The 23,348-nt window shown below is 43.8% G+C and overlaps 1 protein-coding gene across 3 annotated transcripts in view; it reads left to right on the top strand.

Moving 5' to 3' along the window:
- Positions 1-23,348, top strand: part of AAAS (aladin WD repeat nucleoporin) — a 258,437-nt gene that overhangs the window by 208,187 nt on the left and 26,902 nt on the right. For all 3 annotated transcript variants that reach the window (XM_069230959.1, XM_069230958.1, XM_069230960.1), the window contains 3 exons: positions 4,394-4,484; positions 9,744-9,837; positions 19,642-19,709. In XM_069230959.1, the coding sequence (XP_069087060.1) occupies positions 4,394-4,484; positions 9,744-9,837; positions 19,642-19,709 (253 nt within the window). The remainder of the gene's footprint in view (positions 1-4,393; positions 4,485-9,743; positions 9,838-19,641; positions 19,710-23,348) is intronic.

Genomic DNA, 23,348 nt, shown 5'->3' with positions numbered 1-23,348 from the left:
GATTATGCTGAATCAGTGGGCACAGATAATGTTGGCAAGAGGGGCCATGTAGACGTTAAAGAGTGTGACGCTGAGGGAGCAGCCTGGGAGGTGCAGCAGATCAAGTTACAGACAGAGAAGGAGTACAAGGCAGGCTGACTGGCTAGGTGTGTCCTGTGTGGAAAGACCTGATCCATTGGAGTGCGTGTCCATGCATTCCATTCTTGTGGAGGCATTAAATGACTATGGGGTGGGAGAGTGAGTAAAATATGGCAGAGAGGTTGATAAGGAGAAGTGACACTGTTTCACTCATCCATTATAGACCGATGGACCGATGTCGTCTGTGGCGGGGATGAGGTCGTTCTCAGTGCTGTGATTGGGCCAGAATCCAGATTGATAGGGTCTGTGTCTGGGAAGGCAGGAGTGGTGAGGGAGTATTTGAATACAGGTATGGGGGTGGTGCAGACGAGGCTGAGCCCTTTAGTCAAGATGAAGTGGGGATAGGGGGACGATGTGGCTTCTATGTCGATGGATCGCAGGGTGTTGCTGGTATGCATAAGGGTGATGATGGGCCTGCAAGTCTGAGCAGTTTCTGGTGTGTTCTTCTCATTGGATTGGAGGATGGAGAAGGAGAGATCTGGTTGGGGTGCGAACTTGATTCATAAGCTGCTGATTTTGTTGGTGAAGTAGAGAGAGAAGTGGGAACCGTGTTCCTGAGAGGGGGATGATTGTCGTGGAGCTGACGGTGGAGCAAGTGAATTTTTCACTATGATGAAGATTTCTTTATAGCTGTAGCTATTCTGTATCTGTTCGGTGAAAGCTGGTAAGACTGAGTCTCTGGTGATAGGTCTAAAGGACTGATCTGTAGGTGCTTCTATTGTTGTCATGAGTGTATCGTCATCGGCATTCCACCTGTTTGCAGTAGTGTTTGGAGAGTCATAGGTTGTCTGTGTCCCAGCTTGCTTGAGGCCTGGTCCCCGATGTAGCAGTGGTTTTGAGCGAGCCAGGGTGTCTGCGCAGGAGGTAATCCAATTGCTGAAGCGGGTGGGTGGAGGTAGGGGGGCGTTTGGATGTGATGAGGAGTGAGTTCGGGGTTAAGTGATATAGGTTTCTGCAGGTACTGTGTTCCAGTTGCACAGTCATTTTTTGGTGGGTGTGGTTCCTTGTTGGTAGGGTAGGTGCAGGCTGAATGGGATGATGTAGTGATCTATCCAGGTGAGTGGGGTGGTGAGTTTGTCCACCGTGATGTTGGCATATTGGTGAAGACCAGTTTGAGGAAGTGTCCGGTAACATTGGGGGTGGTCATTTATCTTTTGGATGAGTCTGATTGTGGTCAGTTCTTCCAGGAGGTTGGTGGTGTCTGGGCTGATGTGATCCTCCAGGTAACATTTGAGGTTGCCAAGGAGGATGAAGTAGCTGGAGGCATTCACCAGTGGGCAATGAAGTCCGCAATGGTGTTTCCAAAGGTTGAACTTGGTCCTGCAGTCCTGGAGTGTTGCCCCTCCAATGATGGTATTGGTTGAGATGATGAGCTTGAAAGTCAGGTGTTCAAGGTGGTCCCTGGAGTTTTCAGAAGTGATGGAACCATTGATATTTTCTTGGTAGCTCATGTCTAGCCTACCTCCGGGTTTGCAAGTTCTGTACTGTATTGTGGTCTTGTAGCAGGCAGAAGTGGACCAGCAATGCACGGTCAGTGGGGAGAATGTATGGTTAAGCCAAGTCTTGGAGGGGAGGACATTGTCCGAGGAGAGCTTGTGCAGGAGGTCTAATATTTCAATGGCGTATTTGACGAGACGTGGATGTTGAGCTGAGGAAAAGGCCTGTCTGGGTGTGGTGTGTGCTTTGTATGGAGCTGTTATGTGGGGTTTGGTTGTGTGCATGGTGGAGGGGTCTGTGGGTTGCGGGCTCAGAGGCATTCAGGAGAACACCCCTTCGGTGTTGATGTTGGAGGACTAGATACAGTGCCTGGATGCATGTTTGATGTTCAGGGCATGAAAGTCTTTAGCCGAGTAGTGTCTGGGACTGTAGTAGGTGGATGGAGGACTAGGGGTTCTGGCGCTTGGTGCAGCCTGGATTTACAAATTGGTTCCGTTGTTTTTTCCACAAGCTATGAACGCATACTGAACTGTTCTTAATTGTCTTTTTTTTATTTTTATTTTTTATATATTTTCAATTCCCTATCCTCTTCCATTATAGTAATTGTTTTTCAAATACTCAGTGATTGTGACATGGCTGTGGGGGATTTTAGGATCCATGCTGCCTCTCTGGTCACACACACAGAAGAACCACATCCCAGCACTATTTTTCCTGATACTCGTTTTACAACCATTTTATTTTGCTAATATTGGAATCTTTGTAACTAAAACGGTGATCACTGCAGCAGACACATGAAATGCTACTTTCAGATGGCCCAAAACTGCTGAAATATCTGTTTTATTGGTCATCCACGTTTCACCTCCATGAGATTCTCCGTTCTTATTTTTATCCTTTGGACTAGAGGAAGATGAAAGTGACTACCTGGAGGATAGTGAACAGATTACCAAGTTTCATCCATTCAACAGATCTACAGAATGGGTCTAAAAGCCAATATCTGATTCCACTTCCACTACTTTATGAAGCGAGGCAGGAGACCTATGTCACTGTTTGATGCTGGTTAAAAGAAAAACCTGTATTTGCTGCTGCATCACTTTTATTTGATAGACTTGAGTGTTGAGATGGGAATGTTCCATGCATGGTTCACATTTGTTTTCTCCGCCCTGCGTACCCATTTGTGAGTATCTGGTATCCTGTTTTTTTTATTTTAACTCCAGCTTCACACTAATCTAGTATGTGCACAAAAGCCTAGGGCCTGCCCCTTGACCAGAGTCCGGTCTTGGTCCTGTCTTGTAATATGGGTTTTTCAAGCGTGTTGTAATTTGTTTGATAGTGGACTATCGTCCTTGTGGTGGGTTTTGCATGTAGTGTCTTGGTGGCATCTTATGTAAATCAATAGTTGTGAGCAGACCTTTTTATCTGTCTCACTGGAGTGGAGGTGTACTGGCCCACTCGTGTAAAGTTCTACTTCAACACACAACCCGGATTCTAGTGCTTCCATTCCAAGTGTATGTTATGCAAATGTGTGTGTATGTGGTCTGTGTGGTACATGCACTGTGTGTATGAGTGAACCAGATTCATGGAGGGCTGCCAGTTCTATTTTTGAAGTCCCTGGCCTATTCCTGCACAGACATTGGAGATGAGGTTGTTTTCCCAGACAGTTGAAATCTACTCCAGACATTCCAGTGCTTGTCAGCAGATTTACTCACTGAAGTGAAGAAAGTGGAGACAAGGAACCTCAAAAAAATTCAATTAGATAATTTTAGTGAGAAGAGCTGCTGTGTCGTCTTCCTGAACAGTGCTATATGGTAGGTTCTGGAGCTACAGTCTGTTTAGGATGACAAGGGGCCTTAAGGTGAGGCCAGCCCTTTGTCTCTTTCCTGATCACTGTTCAGTGTGGCTTTTGATAGACAAGTGCAGAAAGCCTGCATCTCTTTAAGCCTGTTTTAGGAACTGCAGGTTGGAGACCACCCTACTGTGAGAAGCATAACTGTGCACAAATGCTGTGCCTAGAAATCAGCCTACCAAAGACACTTGAAAGAACAACGTCCCCAAGTCATCTTTTTGTGAGGTTCTTTGAAGCTACAGAGAGGTAAGGCAGTGCAGAAAAAGACTTTGTTCAGGTGAATAGCATTGAGATGTGTGACAGGATGGCCAAAAAGCAGACTCCACAAGGACCGGATGCCAATTCTACCAGGGTCAAGATGCTACCGCTCCATTGGCATGCAAAGTGCCTGTCCTGGAAAATTATCAGACCACAATATGGGCATCAGTGCACACGTTAACAAAGCACTTCCTTGACTTCCAGGTCCTACAAAAATGACATTTTGGTTGTTTGGTCCTACAGGACGTTTTAGTCTGAGCCATTCCACAGGCTGGCCACCACCTGTGGAGGCACGGCTTTAGTATCTGTCCTAAAGGTGAGGATTATGCAGTCTGATTATCCACCAGAAGAGCATTACCAACTGTAAGCAACTTGTTCCTTTTCCCCTAAGCAGTCCCACGCCATAATCTGTTCGTGTACATTGGCTTTCTCTTCATGGGGGAGGATTTCCTGCCTAGTATGAATCCTTTTATTGCTATTGAAGATTTAGTGCAAAGCTGTTTTTTTCTCTGCTGCGGACATGTAGAACCTCCCAACAATCGTGCCCTCAGGTGAACACCGCAATGATAACATTTGGGAAGCCTCAGGTAATGATGTAACCTGTGCACAACCTAATATATTTGAAAGGGCTTCTTTAGCTGCAAATCATTGGAAATTTTCACATTTCTGTGCAACAGAACCTTTTTCTTTAACGTTTATTTTTCTTTCTTCCCATAGACAGGATGCTGGAGCCCAGATGGGAACCGTTTACTATTCACAGTCCAAGGCGAAACCGTCATTTACTCCTTATCTTTCTCAGATGGATGTGGTAAGTTGAGACAAACATATCGGCCATTTTAGACTTCACTAAATGGACCCTCACTGTTCTTGCTAGGATGATTTAGTTTTTGCTGCTTTGACAGTATAGTTCTGAACACTCAAGCTTTCTCATAGCAACTTGAATGGCTTCATAACAAGAATGAAGGCACAGAGCCAGAGGTGGTGTTCTAAGATCTGAGGTAGTTTTGCATCATGAAGAAAAAAGTCATGAGTTGGCATAAAAACAACTTTTACTTTTAAACAGTTTTAAAAAGTTGTTTATGTATGTGTAGTCATGTAGACATTATGTTGGGCAGGCACAACAGAGCAAATGTCACTGTTATGTGAATGTAGGCGAGGTCAGGCCTTGCATCCCCACAGAACACGTGGTTTGTTGTGGGCAGTGTTGTGACACTTCATTGTAGCCTCACATCCAAACAATAAGTGCAACGTGAAGAAGTTACTTATCTGTAATGCTGCGACTATTAGAGTGTGGCCTATATCCTCTGGAAGCAGTGTCAGTGGGAAGGTTTGCAGTGACAAAAATGTTAAGGGTGGGGAGTGGGAGTTGTATTTAATGTTGCCTCTGCCCACTGCTTGACAGCATCCTCATGCGAGACCCTGCTGGTCTCCTAAAATCCAAATGTAATTTCTTTTTCCTCTTTCATTGAATATTAACTTAGAGGATACTGTTAAAAATATATAGCAAAAACTTAAAAAATTAAAATGCTGATGACACTGCACAGTGTCCCCGATTCCCCGCTAAAGTAGCATGATGGTACAGCCGAAAGGGAGAAATAAATATTGCATCTGGGTGAGGTTCTTGTATACCATGTTCTCAGAGCAGGATAGAGGCGTGGAAATATAGGGGGTTATTACAACTTTGGAGGAGGTGTTAATCCGTCCCAAATGTGACAGATATACCACCAGCCGTATTACGAGTTCCATAGGATATAATGGACTCGTAATACGGCTGGTGGTATATACGTCACTTTACCATCACTTTTGGGACGGATTAACACCTCATCCAAAGTTGTAATAACCCCCATAGTCTTACCCGTATTGAACAATAGCCTGCCTCTCGCACTTCTTTCTGGGCACAGTTTAAGGCAGTTTCTTTTATGGGTGGGGCGATTTGAATCTACCTCCTTTGCCCGTGTCTCCCTTCTGGAGTTCACTTTTTTCTGAAAACCAAATTAATGTTTTTTCAGTCGTTTTCCCCACATTAAATCAGCTTGGCTTGGATTTTCTTTTCAAGATAAGGAACCCAGTCTCCAATAACGATGATGTCTTGTAATGTCTGTTTCTAAGGAAGCCTGGCCTGTTGGCCAAGGTAGAAGTATATTATCCCTCTCGTGCCTTTCTCATCTACTATAGCGAGCTTATTGGACATGGATTGGGGTCCTGAAAGAAGTAGTTCCTCATTGGCACATTGGCTTTTGAAATGGCTCTTCGGGTATTTAGGTCTGCTCCCCAGGTATTAGTCCCAAGGATAATATATCCAGTAACGAACAGATCATCAGTCAAAGTTCTCTGAAAGTGGCCTTCTGAGGAAAACTCGCTTTCTGTTCTTGAGAGATGACATGCATCCATTTTCCTGATCTTTGGCAAGCCTGGAGCAGTTTGGATCAACTTATTTGGTAAGAGGTCATTTCAGTCTCGGACAATTTGATTGTGGAGTAACGCTACATTTGCTTGCACAGATTCCGGCGAATGCTGTACTGACCAGCTTAGTAGCCATTAAAATTAATGTGAGAGAAACGTTTTTCTCATCATCGGATCAAACGTTTTACCCTGTCATACACCCAAGGTTCTAAGGTACTTGTCACTGTGAAATTCCCCTGGTACTCGCCAAAATACTACTATTTACAGCCTTTGTAGCATTCAATGTTCCAATCTTCCCTCAGACCATCTTTGCTACTATACATCTGGAGCCTTTTGCGGGGAAGCATTTCACCTTTCCCCGATAACCTCAAATGCCCAGACATTAACTGTTCACTTATATTATGATAGTAGTTCGAAACCTCAGACTTGAGTCCGAATGTTTGTCCAAAAAATATACCAGCCAGTGAGGATTTACTCTCCACAATGCTCTTCACTATGAAAGGCCCCGAAAACGGGCCACAATGTTCTCACCCTCGGAGCTAGGAGGATGAACTTCCCAGTAACTCCAGGCTAGTGTAAATCCAGCTCATTATGTGTTGTACTCCTACGTTCCTCTGAGAAATCTAGGAATTACTGGAGGAATCTGTCTGTTTCACCACGTAATTACCTAGTTTACCTCGATTTAGCCAGTATTTTTGTGTGAAACGGAATAAAGTTTAATTCTGATCAAGCAGTAACAGCTGTTACCAACCACATTGGAATTAAGAGGTTATACATAATGAGGGCAGGTATGCCTTTAGTCTATTTGCTCGCAAATCAAAGTCCCTGCGAGTTCCTGTTTCCCACATCAAGGCATTTGTCTTGTATGCAGCAACACAATTGCTGACTTTCTTCCCTGATACACTTTGGGGGTCATTCTGACCCAGGCGGGCGGCGGACGCCGCCCGCCTGGCGGGAACCGCCAAATGGCCGCTCCGCGGTCAGAAGACCGCGGAGGCCATTCTGACTTTCCCGCTAGGCCGGCGGGCGCCTGCCAAGGGAGCGCCCGCTGGCCCAGCGGGAAAGGCCCTGCAACACAGAGGCCGGCTCCGAATGGAGCCGGCGGTGTTGCAGGGGTGCGACGGGTGCAGTTGCACCCGTCGTGATTTTCACTGTCTGCTATGCAGACAGTGAAAATCATGCTGGGGCCCTGTTAGGGGGCCCCTGCACTGTCCATGCCAGTGGCATGGGCAGTGCAGGGGCCCCCAGGGCCCCACGACACCTGTTCCCGCCATCCGGTTCCTGGCGGTCAAAACCGCCAGAAACAGGGTGGCGGGAAGGGGGTTGGAATCCCCATGGCGGCGCTGCTTGCAGCGCCGCCATGGAGGTTCAGCCCAGCCAGGGGAAATCCGGCGGGAAACCGCCGGATTACAGCCACGGTCAGAATGGGCACTGAAGCACCGCCAGCCTGTTGGCGGTGCTTCCGTTGCCCGCAGCCCTGGCGGTTTTAGACCGCCAGGGTCGGAATGAGGGCCTTAATCTGAGTTATGAAAGGTTAACATATATTAAAGGAAATCTCAGATTTCTCAAGAACTATAAGAGTGTGGTCTGTGCTGCTTTTCTGTGTTTTTTTTGTTTTTGTTTTTTTACAATAAAAAAAAAAAAAAAAAAAGTTTAAAATGCTACTCCGAGTAATTGCACCTGGTTAGATAAATTACAGTTATTCCTCCCTTCACCTTTTGTGTATTTGATGCAATGCCCTAAGTGGCCAAGGGTGTGCCCAGACTTTTTACTTTGCTCACTGTGCCACCGGACCCAAGCTACACTCATATGAGGAGGACCAACAACGCAAACACCAGTCTTGGATTATTTGTATTCCAGTTCATCGAGGACCTCGTTTGGCAGTTCAGGCTAGACTTTGCTCTTTGGAGCAACCCAGGAAGATTTGCAGAAAGTGGTCTAATTTGAGGTGGCATTGTGGGCTAAACAACGAGTTGGAATGCTAACTCGTGCGATTGCCAGTGGTTAGACAAATTGCAAGCATTCCTCCTATCACCTTTTGGGTTTTTAGTTGTACTACCATACCCAAACGGTTATCTGTACTTCTTGCTGCAAACTCTTAATAGCTCCTGATTGAGGGGTGGCTGTTACTACCTCTAGTTCATTTTGTAATTCTCTATATGATCAAAAAGACAGTGGGTGACACAGAAAATGTTTGATAGTGCAGAGAGCCTGTCCTTTCAGAATATTGATGAGGGTGTAATTTGCAGCCGCCCTACACATTTTTCTAGACAAACTGATGTTGAGTAGCTTTCTTTGCCCCGCCTCATCCTTCGAAACAGGAGGGGAAACTGCATCAACAGGATCCCAAAAGTGGGCTTAGTTTTTACAGTGATCATACCAGAGACCACCAGGTGGACAATCAGCTTTTTGTGTCCCGAGCATAAAAAGGTGGGACAGTGGTGAAACGAACAATGTCTAGGTGGGTAGACAGCATTAGAATTTGATATGCACTAACTAAGAAACAGGTGCCGAAAAAAATGATGGGCTCATTCCACTCAGAACTAAGGCTGCCTCTACTGCATAGGCATGCAGAGTGCCAATCATAGGTTTGTGTCAGGCTGCTACATGGGCATCATTGCAGACGTTCATTAAGCATTACTGTCTTGACAGTCAGGTTGCAAGGCTGGATGTTTTGCTGTTGGGTCCTGCAGGACTTTTGGTCTGAGCCTTCCACTGACCCACAGCTTTTAGAGTAAGTGGGTGGGGTATCTGTTAACAAGTTCAAGAAAAATTGATAGAAGTATATATTAGAAGAACAAATTACTTACCTAAAATAACACTCTTTCTGCTAGACCGTCTTTCTAACTGCAGATTTGTTACTACTCTCCAACCTCCCCATTCTGTAGAATGGACTCTTCTCCATCTAACATAGGAATCTGCACACTGGTTATGCCAATTTGCTGAGTGTGTGGACAAGCCTGTCAAAGGAACTGACATCAGCATGCATGGGTGGCACTTATATGTGGCTCTGTTCATACTTTCTGGAGTAGAACGAAGTTGGTGGAGAGTCGTATGGCGCAACCTACTTTCATACAGGAGTACTACTTTAGAGTTTTTCTGTATCCAGTCGGACACCTAGGAATATTCACAAGGTAAAGAATCTGTGTCAAATAGAGCATCCACCAAAAAGAGCGTTCCTGAAGGTAAGTAAGGTGTTCATTAGGCCCAGCTTCAACCTGTAACAGAAAACCACAAATGACAAGTACAGATCACACACCAGGTGGGCGACATAGACAGAAAGTCTGTCTCAGCTTTCGAGATACTGCATTCCAGTTGTAGCTTACTAGTTTGGCACAAGATAATATTTAACTTCAAACCTTTCTGCTTGTCCCGTTTTGTTGACAGACAAGTAATTTTCGGCTGTTTGTTGTCATTATATGGCACAAAATTAAATCCTCACCATCGTCGTGGTAGTCATGTGGGCATGTAGGTCCCCAGTATGGTCAAAGGGGACACATAAGTTGGGACTCTGGATCAGGAAGAGAGGTGCACAAAATTCATTAGATGTTACATTTTCCATTACCTGCAAAATGACTTCAGTTGTGAAAACCTTGGGAAGAGGGCTGAATTTACTTGCAAGTGTCCTATACAACATGATAACTTCCCTTTTTTTTTAAATCAGGGACTTTACAGGGGCAAGTTGGTGGATCAAAAGCAGCCTCCATCGTTGCTGACTTGTCAGAAACTATATTTGAGACGAACGGCGGAGAACTGAGGTGGGTTGTTACATAGTGCTGGTCGGGGCCATCAGGTGAAAGTTGAGTTGGTTGTTTAGAAAATCCTTTTCATAAGCAAGTACTCATGAGGAGGGAGTCAAAAGACAGCATTTCAGTAGTCTGAGAGTTCCTTGAGTTCTGAACTCTTTGAGATTTAGTGATGTGATTTAGTTGCAGTGACCTCATAAGTTTGTTTGTTGATGAAATGCAATGCACTTAGGACCTTAGGGTGGTGACTCTGCCTGTGGGGTTGTTTGAGTACAAATTTCTTTCAATGTGTGGCCTGAGAGCTATAACACTTTAGGCATTTGTTGAAGAACTATATTCTCTGTTCTCATTTATTTATTTATTTGTGTTCTCAAGAGTTTCGTAGAGTGAAGTTCTTGCCCAGATTGCGTGTCAGTGTGCATAGAAGATAACAACCTCGAGATACTATGATCCATGAGACACAATTGAAAAGATAAAATGTAAACAAGTCTTTAATAAACCATTTCTATGCAGTGTGATAGCTGAAGCTAAGGCTGAAAAAAAGTAATATATAGATATGCCATGATGACTAGGAAAGATTTTTGTGAGAATAAATAGATGTGAAGGGAAAGAGAAAGGGGCAGAGAGTGAGTTGGGACATGCAATGTTGAAGAGTTTCTTAAAGAGTAGCAGAATTGAAAATTTCCTAGCTTTCGTAACATACAGTTTAAATTCTATTAAGGACACAGAGGCGAGGATTATGCCTTTTTTCTTCACCACTTTATTTTAACAGTAGCCAGTGTAAAAACTACATTTCCCAAGAACAGTGGGAAAAAACAGAAATTGTCAAAGGAAAAACCAAGTCGAACAGCTAATCAGCAGGCCGTGAGGCACATATAGTCCATCAAAGCTGTTGCCACGTCCTCTTTCTACGCCGCTCCCGCAGCCAGGATAAGTCCTCCGGGTCTGTGTTGGTATGGGAACGCAAGTGTGCCAGCCTCATTCCTGTAGGCACCCGCCCAGGCGGCATAAGCCCGAGTGACCTCAAGGGCAAATGGTGCCTCCATGCCTTTGGTCCCTTCCAGGGCCCCCTCCTTAAAGGCCTTATTGCTACTTGGCCTGCAGGCCATACATACTAGCTTGGGGGATCTACCCCTCCTTTCTTTACTTGCCCTCCTCATCTGGCCCTGGTAACCCCAGGCTCTCTTACACCCTCTGCACTTTCGCTATATATTTGATCACTGGGAAGCCCAACAAACAGGACCCCATCATGAGCGGGATCGAAGAGTCCTATGCGGAGAAGGAGCAGGTTATCTACCTGCCAATAGATGAGCATTTTTGCGAGATTATGGACGCTTCCATCTGGAATACGGTTCAAAAAAGCCGTGGTCCCCCCGGAGCAGAAATTAATGGGTTATGCAGAATTATGTGATAAACCCCTCTCAGGGAGGAAGGACCCTCAGGGGCTGATCCTCTCCCCCCCTTCTGCCCCCCCCTCCCCATACCTCCAGGTCAACTAGCCTGGCTTTCGCCGCTCCCTAAATGTAAGAGGGACCACAACCCAGGCGTCGATTGCATGCCTTTGACAGACTGAAGTGGGCCTTACTGGCTTGGGAAAATCCCCAAGAGCATAACCCCAGTATATATATTTATAAATTCACTTATGTTTATATATATATCTTTATGTATAAATAAATATACTTATGTTTTATATGTTTATATATATATATATATATATATATATATATATATATATATTCATAAATTCACTTAAACAGAGATTGCAGTGTTTTAGTTGGTTATTTCAAGTAACTATTAACTCGTGTCCTAAGGTAACTATAGCTGGCGCCCCCAGTAAATTTCTATGTTTTTTTAACATAAAGTAGTTTTCATTACTATATGTTAATCTAACTACCGCCGCACACGTTCTCCGGTCGTGCGCGCAGTAGGGATTGACTGCAGGGCCTGCGGCCAGCCCTATAACCACCCAACCCTGCGCAGCTCATGGCCCCTCGCCCTGCGGGTTGGCCCCAGGGCCTGGCCCCTGCAGCCAATCCTCTGTAACCACCCAACCCTAAAAGAGAAAGTGAGAGATTCAGAGAGAGCGATTTAGGGAAAGATTTGACAGAGAGAAATTGAGAGCGAGACAGAGGTTTTTTTGATGAGTGATATACTGAGAATGAGCTATTTCGGGACAAATGATTTTTGCCCCGTGGAGGTGGCAGTCCCGGAGGCCCTCCACATTCTTAGTGATTTAAGCCTCAGAGAGTTGGGGGTCACTGGAGCATAAAAATGCTCCAGGAGGGTGGTGACCCGTGTGCCCCCCCCCCCCCCCCTTTATTTCAACATGCCCCAGGGATTGCGCCACCCAGGAGCTTCATTTAATAAAAGTGGGATCTTGTGATTGGGTTTTTATTTTATTTTTTGCTGCAAATTTGTGACTAATTCTTTTTTTTTTTCCTTTCAAAAAAGTGCTTTTTTGCCCTGGCGGATTCCCTACCTTGACCCTTTTTCTTTTTTTCCACTTTTTTACTTAGACTCGGCTGATGTTGATTCCCAAGATGGCTTCCAACACTTCCTGGTTTGAAGTGTTAGCAGCCATTCAGAGCTCTGCAGCTCTCTGCACGAGCTCTTATTATTCGTAAAGTTGTCGGGGAGGATCTGTGTCCCTGAATATACACATTTATTCTCTCTTTAATATCTTAAAAACTACTGGACAGATTTACACCAAATAACCAAAAGCACAATCTGTGTAACAAAATCTGGCTTTCTGCTAAATTTGGTGTAATTCCGTCCAGTAGTTTTTGTTCAAAACTCCTAAGGAACACACATTTATGCCTGCAACAGTCACCTCCCTCCCCCAGATCCCCCCCCTCCTTTTTTTTTTTTTTCTCGGCCCCCAGATGGACCACCTTGAAACTTCCCATGCACAACAAAAATCACCAGCACACTTTTTTGGAAAATTTTGTGAAGATTTGTCAAATGGTGCCAAAGATATAGGCAAGTCAAAACCCACTTTTTCTATGGAAACATGGTCCTAACTAACTGTCTACTGGCAACCACCAGTTGGTAATATATGTAAAAGTTATTAGTGGTTGTCATACTAGCATTTCACAGAACAATCTATTATCTCCTATAAATGATGGGCTTATGCTATATAGATCAATCAAAAGATTTACAATGCAGCTGTGTCCCTTAGAAACCACACTCCTATATCCCATGTTCTATGTATAGATGATCTCCCAGTAAGCTACTAGCTGTTCAAACTTATACTACCTCAAATGCAAAGATGCCAATATCATATTATGTATAAGGGGCACAGAGAAGTCCTTAATAAGGCAACACAAGTCCTTGTTATTTCCCATCACTACTTTATTAGGTCCTCACAGGTTTTGTAAAACAGACGGTTACAGCCAATGCTTTTCATTCACTCATCTACTAGAATTTATTACAGCACCTGTCATGTAAGTTTTAAGCATGTGTAGCAACAGTATTTAAAAACATTAGTCTACATCCCTGACGGATGGATGCCCCAGTACAGTGATTAAAATGTATCATAAACTAATGTGCTTGTAGCGTATGTGGCTGTAGATACACATGCTCTGCATACTCCTGCTATTTAGTGTTGAACCTGTTTTGTTGTCACTTCCTTTTCTTCAAAGAAGGCTTTCAAGTTCCGAATTATTGATGACTGCTCTGGTTGTGAAGTAACTCCATTGTTAGTTGGATTTTCTATGCCATTGGCTTGAGGAGTGTATCAGCATTGCAGTCGGTCTTGATGTGTTCATCGCCGAATGTTCATGGCCCGGGACCCATTGCTTCCATTCCCGTCACTGAGAGGATTACAACTTCAACAGTCGTCCAGTTTTCTCTTCTGCCTTGACTCACTCCAAATGCTGTTGTCGAAGTCCAGGCCCCCAGCCCTCGCGGCGCCCTGCCTTCAGGGCCTCGCACCTTTCTTACCAACTGCATAAAGGGTGATGGAAGTGGATGCCCTTCAAGAGACGTCCCCAGTGCCACTTGAACTACCCCGGGTCAACCTCCTCTGCATCTGTAACCTGTCCGTCTTCCCAGAGCACAATGATACCCGCTGGAACTCCTGCTCAGTCTGCAGGAGCAAGAAAAGTCTTTGGCAATAGAGAAACAGGCACGGGACCCATAATAAAATGTACAGCCGGTAGTCCAAGACACCGGACATATTCATTGAAGCAGGCCTGCTCGGTGCCGAAGAGGAGCCTTCATACGTACCACCTCATCATCCCAGCCCATTCGGAGCCGAAAGAGTAGGAAGAAGAGACACCCTAAGATTCTCCCTTTTCCTCAGTTGAGCCAGAGCCTCAGACCAAGCCATCATTGAGATGCATGAGTATGGTTGACACCCAGACCATCAAGATACACAAGCATTTGCATGTCTAAGCCAAGCACCACCCCCATGGAGATCAAACGTCTAGCACTGTGCACAAATCCCTGCCCTTGGGCTCCAGTCAACACCAAGGCAAGGCATCTGAGCCGAGACAGACTTTAGCCATAAGCCTCATTCCCCTTCAGACTTTGGGTCTGAAACTACATATCAGTGTTGACACGTTGAAGCCAAAAGCACTATCGGCTCCAAGACCATCCATGGGCAACTCCAAAGAAAGGCTCATCCTCAAGAAGCTCCAAAAGGTCAATTACAGGCTACAACACGTTATTATCCACTAATGCCCTGGCAAGATTTCTGCAAAGTCAGGAAAGATGTTCACTAAAAAGCAGAGCCCCCCTGCCCCCCCTTCTAGGACACACGACATCCGTACAGTCCTCTACAGCGTGTAAAAACAACAAAGGACTAGGCTGTCAGCCCATCACTCCCACCTGAATCTCTACCATCTCAGCCTCCACCTCCTCTTCCCCCACCTCTGGTGACTTGCCACAAGGGTCCCCAAAATCTTATTCTGAATCTGCAGCGGAGGATTTTGGGGTGCCCGTCTACCCTCCTCCTAAAGATGATTTTTGAGAGGATTATTGTGTGGGTCTTCCAGGGTACCCTGATCTTGAGTATGTCCCTGTTAGAGCTTTCCTGCCAGACGATACCACCACATAAAGCGGTGTCATTCAGCATGCAGCTGCTTCTCACGCAGCAGAAATGTCTGTTGCACAAGAGGATTGCTATTTCCTAGTGGGGATGCTGTCAAGAACCAAACAGTCCCTCCAGTTTCTCCCTATGCTGAAGGGTATGATCATCATCATCTGATCCTCTGTACATCAGAAGGCATGTCCCAATGAACTCCCTGATAATTTCAGTCACCTGTAAGAGAGCAACACCCCAAGCCACAGGTGATGCTCCCTATACTGACAAGGAGAGCAAGTGCATAAATATGGCTGGCAAAAGGGTAGAAGTTGGCACCACCACACACATGTGTATTGCTAATTCAGTGAGTCTCCTGTCCCAATACAACAAGGGTCAATGGGAGGAAATGGAGGCTGTGTTCCTGTCTCTCCCTGACAGTATAGGAAGTGGGGGAGGGGAAATTGTGGAGAAGGGAAAAGCTGCCTAAAGTGCCACCGAATGGTGTGCGTGTTAGACTCAGCCAACCCAGCTGCCAGAGGGATACACGCCTCTGTTATCCCAAGCTATAACTCTTGGCTTTGTGTTTCTAGCTTTAAGCCTGAAATTCAGCCTTACCCCATTAACCTGTCGTCTGACTGAGAGCACCTCTTCGGCCTGCAGGTAGATGAGATGTTGGAAAAAATGAAGGACACAGACACCACTAAGTCCATGAGTGCCTTTCAAATATGAGCAACCAGGGGTTCGTTTTGTAGACAGTGGTTCAAAAGTTACCTTCCAAGACCCCAAACAGTTGTATTAGCTACAGCAGCAGGCCTCTCACCAATAGAGAGTTAGGGGATACACAGAGGGCATCTTACGTGGTAATAACTCCAAAGCCGTGGCAGAGGCACTTTCTCCAAGAGAGTCTCTACCACCAAACACTGATCTACCCCGCATCCCCCCAGTCTCGCCACACCTGTTAGGTCCCTGCTGGAAGGAAATGACCACAGACCGGTGGGTCCTATTCTCTATCAAGCCGGCTCCTGCCTTTAACTAACTTTAACCCCACCAAATATTCAGCCCTGCACACACCCTCAACGCAGAAATGTTGCTTTGCTACAGGATGTCATGCTCTTGCTGAAGCAACGTGACTTTGTGCCACACAAGAACTGAATGGTGCCCACTTCCAAACACCCATCCATCCAGCACAATGGCACTACCTGGACTTCTTGGTAAGTGGCCAGCAATACCAGTTGTCTCCACCAAATGCCTTATAGTGGAAGCAATCCACCTGAGATGGTTGGAGACTCGCGTCTTAGCCTACCTAAACAACTGGTTGATCAAGAATGCAAGCAGACGTGACTGCCTCGCTCATACTCAAGCTGCCATCTCCCTCCTCCACAGTTTGAGGTTTTCAGTCAACATTACCAGAACCCATTTCCAGCAACCTCAGGTCCAACCCTTTCTGGAATCTGTTTTAAATGCAGTCAAAGCCAAGGCCTACCCAAGTGAGGAAAGGGAGGCAACATTCCATCAGTTACTGCAACTTTTACTGTCACTATGTCATCTCGCAGTTCGAACAGTGATGCATCTCCCAGGTATTATGGCTTTATGTATAGCCCTCATTTCCTACACCAGACTCCATATCTGTCGACTTTGAATGCCTCTCAGCACAATGGTTTAGCTAAACAGCTGTCCCTCAAAGTCTTCATGACATTCAAGGGAATGTAGTCCTTGTGCAAACTGACAACATGGCCACCATGGTCCGTCCTCACAAGCAAGGTGGTACACTCTCTCCGCAGCTGTCAACAAGATTCCATATCCATCCACTTCATGGGCGCCTCTCAGCACAATTGTTCAGCCAAACATATGTCTCTCATACCCTTTCTCCAAGACATTCAAGGAAAAGTTGTGTTGGTGTGAATCAGCAACCTGACTACCATTTTATGTCTTCTCGAGCAAGGCGGCACACTCTCTCCACAGCTGTCAGCATGGGTGCAGCGGATTTGGCTTTGGACGATTCACCACTGAGTGCATCTCCTGGCAGAACACCTCCCAGGAGTGGACAACAACTTTGCAGACCTTCTCAGCAGGACGCAGAAACAAGTCCACATGTGGGCACTCCATCCACAAGCCCTGCTCTTGTACACCCATCATTGGGGGGGGGGGCAGACTGTGAAATGAGTAAACTTTATCTCTTGGTTTTCACACACTCCCAGTCTTGTTCTGTGGATGAACTAGTCGAGGAACTTTGCATACATTTTTTCACTTCTCCCACTTCCACCTTAAGTAGTCAGGAAACTGTGGCAAATATCTCTCAACCTGTTGGCTCCTGCATTGGCCGATGGCCATAGTTCTCAACGCATCTGGAGATTTCCATTGTTCCACACAAGAAGCTTCCCAACAGGTTGTACCTTCTCACACAGTCCCAGGGGAGAGTCAGACACCCAAACCCCAGGCAGCTTAATCTAGCACACTGGCTCCTGAGGCCCTAGAGTTTTGTAACTTAAGTCTACATCAAGAGTGCATGAACATACTTGAAAGAGCCCGCAGACCCACTCTGTGCACATGTTATGCCTCTAATTGAAAGAGGTATGTCCAGTACTGTACCTCAAACTGCTTAACCCTCTTACTCTAACAGTGTAAGACATTGTTTGCTACCTCTTTTATCTGCAATAGCCAGGGCTAGCCTACAACTCAATACGGCTACACCTAGCTGCCGTTGTTGCAGGTATACAGAACAGGGAACATTCCTCAAGGTTTAAAATCCCTGTCATTAAAGCTTTCATGGAAGGCGTCAAACATGTCATCCTACACAGGGTGCCTCCTACCCAAGTCTGGAACCTCGTTATTGTCCTGACCAGTTTCATAGGCTCTCCTTTTGAACCACTGCACTCTTGCTCTTTGCAGTTCCTCTCCTAGAAAGTCACTTTCCTAGTAGCTATTAGGTCTCTTGGGCATACTAGGCTAACTAGTAAATTACAGGCTCTTACAATACAAGAGCCTTTCTGACAGGTCCACAACGAGAGGGTTGTCCTTAGAATTAACCCTAAGTTACTACCCTAGATTGTCTCCCCTTTTCACCTCAGCCAAATAGTAGAGCTCCCATGTTCTTCCAAAAGCCTGACTCAGTAGCTGAGAGCGGTGACTGGGGGTGAATGTTTGCATTGTTCAGCACCCCGCCCGTCATCTGTTCTTTTTGTATTTGTCACCCGAAGTAAGAACGGTATTCCCAGACGTGGGTCCTGTGTTCACTGTGCCACTGGATTCAAGCTAGTCTGGCAGATGAGGGTGATACCCCGAAACCCATCCCAGGATGCTGATTTCTGGTCCAGGGAGGACCTAGTCTGGCAGTTCAGGCTGGACTGTTCCCATGGGCAACAGGGTCAAGACTGATTTGCTCTTGGTTTTGTCCAAACTGGGGTGATGTGGTGGGCAACAAAACGATTAATTAAACCCAGACCTTTGTGACTGGGGGTGAATGTTCATGTTGTTCAGCATTGTATCCTTCATCTATTCTTTTTGCATTTTTCACAATAAATATGTCACAACTTTTCATAGTAAACATATCAGACCTATAGCCTTGATCACTGTCTTGCTACGATAATCAACACCATCCTGCTATATTGATGATAACCTTTCCCACAACGCAAAAAGTGTATACAAGCACTATTTTTTCACAGAAGCACACACCTCGGTCAAACAAATGCTGTACTCCGGAAACCAACATGTGGGTGGAACTTAAACCCATCTCCCAGTAAAAGTTTAAAAAGCTTTTTTTTTCTGTTGCTTGTATACGTTGTAGCTACATCTGCACTTTCAAGCCAGACCTAAAAATTGACTGCGGCCTTCTGTCACTGCTTTTCTATTCTGGAATGGTGGGGAAGCTGCCTTTCACGGCTTGAATCCAGTCTTCGGGGACATCCTTGACGCACCAAAGGTCGCACCAAAAAAGTCGACAAAACGGTTGAATTCGGCCCAAAAATAGCAGAGGGTAGCTCTCTCTCGGATCAGCGCGTGGCGCGGAAAGAAAAGAACTGATGTCACTGCGCGAGGGCGGCGTCTATGTACTACTCCCAACGTCATCCCGGCGACCACGACGCCTGCGGAGTTGACTGACGCGCAAGGGTATTGCTTGAAGAAAAAATCTCAGGATCCAATCTGACGCCTGAGGGAAAATTCTACGGTAAGGAATCTGCAACTAGAATATGTCTCTACCAGATATTTCGTTACCGATGGTAAGTAACTTGTACCTCAGGGCCATTCTAATGAAGCTTCTGCTGTCTAGCCTCATTTCCTTTCAAAATGGCAGATAAAATGCGTTTTTCACACACAGTTATCTTTAAATTTTAAAATGAAAGTAAAAAAGAAATAGATGTGATGAGTTTAGAATTGGAATATAAAAATATTTATTTTGTACACATTTATTTTTAGAACCGATGTTTCCAGTGTTTTGCCCAAAGGGTGCAAGTATTTAATTTTTATAGATATTGATAAAGTTTCAGTAGTGCAGAAATGAGAAATTATGGTTCATGAGTCATTGCATGTTGTGGTTTCATGTAAGCTGAAGTGGTTGCTTACTGTGAGTTACACAAGGGCTGTGGCAGTTGCTTTGGATTGTTGTGGCAAGCGGATTATCATCTCTGCATGAGAGAATTGAACAATTGTACTCTGATTCATGATCTGTGATTTCAGATTTACTGGTTGGTTGTAAAGGTTGGATTTGTGTCTGTGTAAGATTAATGTGATGTCTGAGTTTTTTAGGGAGTGGATGGACATGTTATGTGACTCTGACTCTACCTGTGTTTCAGAGTTGGTGGAGAAGTGCATTCAATGTCCTGGGATCCCACTGGTGAACGGCTAGCTGTCATCATTAAAGGTAAGTAGGAAGCACAGCAAGACTATTTTGGCACCATGGGTATAGAATCTCTGTAAAACAAATAAGCAACACAGGAACAACAACTTCCACCTGGCTTTTTTATTTAGTTTATTTTGATGTTTCTTTTGCTCCCTCTCTCGTTTGAAATTTATATAAATGTGTGAGTGTGTGTGTATATATATATATATATATATATACACCCACATACATATATACACACACAAAACAAATGGTCCAAAAAGGAATTCAGTGGCGCACTCTGGTGCCGGTGACTAAGAGAACCGCCCTCGGATTAATGTTTCAAATCCAAAGAGATGTGCGGTGAGCACTCCAAAAGGCTCCCAAAATACAGTCTTTATTCACAAAGTTTTAGCAACTACCAACACGTTTCAACTTGAAAAGAGTCATATGGAATGGTTCAAATTAAGAATTTAAAACATATTTTCATAAGTTAAATCAAAATGACTGTGGTTTGCAATTCACCTTTAACATCAGTGCCACACAAATTAACTTTTTGGACATTAAAGTTTATGTGGAGAATAACCAAGTACACACTACCATGTATAGAAAAGAAACTGCAACAAATAGTATTTTACATGCAAAAGTTTTCATCCCAAACCATTACTTAAAAGCATCCTATTTGGGGAATTCTTAAGAACATGGAGAAATTGTCCGGGTGACAAAGAAATGAAAATTCAGTTCATGGATGTTAGGCATAGGTTCTCTCAAAGCGGATATCCTAGAACTCGCATCGAATTAGGAGCTAAAAAAGCAAGAAATAGAACTCGCCAACAAACTCTAATTGACAAAACACCAATTACCTTACAGGAAGAAAAAGCAAGTCCACGACTAAAACTTACTTATAGTAAGGAGAGCTAGGATATTGTTAATATTTTTAAGAAACATTTGGAAACTATTGAGAAGTGATCATAATATTGGACAAACGATAGGCCCAAGACCTCAAGTAACGTACAGAAAATCACGTTCGATAAGGGATATATTAGTAAAAAGCCATTTCACCTCACAATTGACAAATTTGTTGAAGAAAGGATCATTGGGGTTTTACAAATGCAATAATTGCAAGACCTGTCAAGTAGCTAAAAATGTGAAAACTCTAAAAGATTACAAAGGGAGAGAAATATATATTTCACAAAGGATAACATACAACACCCAATATGTTGTTTATTTAATTGAATGCGAGTGTGGCCTACAATGCATAGGCAGTACAATTTGGCCTCTGAAAAAAAGAATATTCAAACATGTACGAGCAATTCAACATCAGGATCAAAGTTATACTATTGCTAGACACCACAGTAAATATCACACTAGTGATTGGAGGAGCATCAGATTCTTTGGTCTAGCTCAGGTACACAAAGATGAAAGAGGTGGAGACAGAACTCTAAAACTGCGACAATTGGAGAGTAAATATATTATCCGGCTTTGAACAATGATACCGTATGGATTGAACATGGAAGAAGAACTTTGTTCATCTAAAACAGTTAATGTGGTAGAGGTTGAAGAAGGGACGATCAGAGGTCAGTGTTGTAGAAATGACTATCAACAGTATGATAAAAATACAATCGGTCTCACTGCTATTGAAGATATCAACACATTTCATTGTATTACATATTTACTGAATTGTTCTTCAAGTTTAATTATATATTGAGAGAAAGGATTTGACAATGTGACATTTTGATATAGATAACAATGGGCAAAAGGTCACTAGGTACTTAGCTTTGATCTCAACAATATTTTATTAAAAGGATTGGAAGCTAAATATCATGAGACAAAATGCATTTTAATTGTTATTTTATTGTTAGCCATTATTACTTATCTATTTATAGATTCATGTCAAGTACTTTCGTTTCTTTTCTTTCTTGTTTAAAAAACAAAAAACACATATATATGAAGAATTTCTTTCTATTCAGTGAGGCTAAGTGCAACCGATTAGTTAGCACTGAAACGTTTAGATATATTGTCATAAGCAATAGAAAACAGATCACCAAGGGGGATGTGTTAAGTTAGAAATGTGCCACTTAAAACATATCCATCATATGTTCTTTTTTTTAAATATAATTTTTGTGAATGTCATTATGTATATACTGACCACGATATCCAGAATGCCTCATTATGGGTAGGTTGGATCATCAGTATTTAAGGGAAATAGTGGAAGGGCTTGCTGACCATGAACAAGACTCTTTTCGAGTTGAAACGCGTTGGTAGTTGCTAAAACTTTGTGAATAAAGACTGTATTTTGGGAGCCTTTTGGAGTGTGGTGAATCTCTTTGGACTTGAAATATATATATATGTATATGTCCAGTAGAAGGCGGTAGCCGAAATGCGTAGACGTTTGGTGGAGACAGCATTGTTTCAATTATTATTGACGAATAAAAGCGGATGAACTTTATTTCAAGAAAACTGCTTTCATCTGCCTTTTTTGGATCCATGAACGACTTGGTGCAGCCGTTCGGTGAGCAGTATCTCACCATTTGTGGATAAATATATATATATATATATATATATATCATAAACAGACTCCTCAACAGCGTCAGAGAGGCCTGGACTCCAGGATGTTGCTTTCACCAAAGTTTATTACAGCTCACATGTATTTACCGCACAGTCTTCCTCAGAGCCATGTAAATGTAATTAGTATTTAATAGTGAGTCCTGCACCCACTTGCCCAGCACAGATATATTGAGGTGAATGAGCTCAGAAAAAAAGCAGGACTTTATACTTTATAAATATCTATATGAGGTATGTGTGTATATATATATATATATATAGATATAGAGATAGATAGATAGAGATAGATAGATAGATAGATAGATAGATAGATAGATATAGATAGATATATTTTAAAAAACAAAGGTTAAAGGGATGTTATAGTTAGGTTCACATTTTAAATGTTCAAAACGATAGAAATTCACCAGTTATAGTTAGTTCCCTCAAGTAACTATAGCTCGCGCCCCCGCCATGCACAGTTTGTCGAAAATGTTACTGCAAATATTACATTATTACTGTCAAAGATGTTATCAAAGATGGAATGAGTGCTGTAATTTGTGGGGTAATAAGTAGTGTATGGCGAGGGTGCAAGTTATGGGGTACCTCAGAACTGATAGCCAATTCCCAGGGCCTCCTGACTCAACACAGCTTCGAGCCATCATGATAACTGGATGCTACGGAACTACACCCAAGAGCACTTCTTGGACAGTGTTATGGAATGCACTCCACTGCACTTCTGTCCTAGGTGTAACGCTATATACCCCTGGACCGACCACCACAAGGACTGTAGGAGGCTGGCCTGGTTTGTAGTGGGTACTTACACCAGGTCCAGTTATCCCATATTAGTGAAATGTAGGCAGTGTCTAGAAGCCAGGCTCTCTAGAGGCAGCTTTAGCTGAGCAGCCAAGGCTTATCTAGGAGACATGCAAAGCTCATTCATTACCATTGGATAAAGTCACACAGTACTTATGAAAGAAAGCACTCAGTGTTACAAAAATAAAGTTACTTTATTTTGGTGACAAAAATGCCAAAAATACCATATAGACTATTGCTCCTTAGGAGGTAAGTAGTACACAAATTATATACACTACTATACAGAAATGAGCATAAAAGCAGTTAGAAAACAGTGCAGTTAGT

The sequence above is a fragment of the Pleurodeles waltl genome, chromosome 4_2 (genome assembly GCF_031143425.1).
Source record: "Pleurodeles waltl isolate 20211129_DDA chromosome 4_2, aPleWal1.hap1.20221129, whole genome shotgun sequence".
Classification (NCBI taxonomy): domain Eukaryota; kingdom Metazoa; phylum Chordata; class Amphibia; order Caudata; family Salamandridae; genus Pleurodeles; species Pleurodeles waltl.
This window is presented reverse-complemented; position numbering and strand designations above follow the sequence as displayed.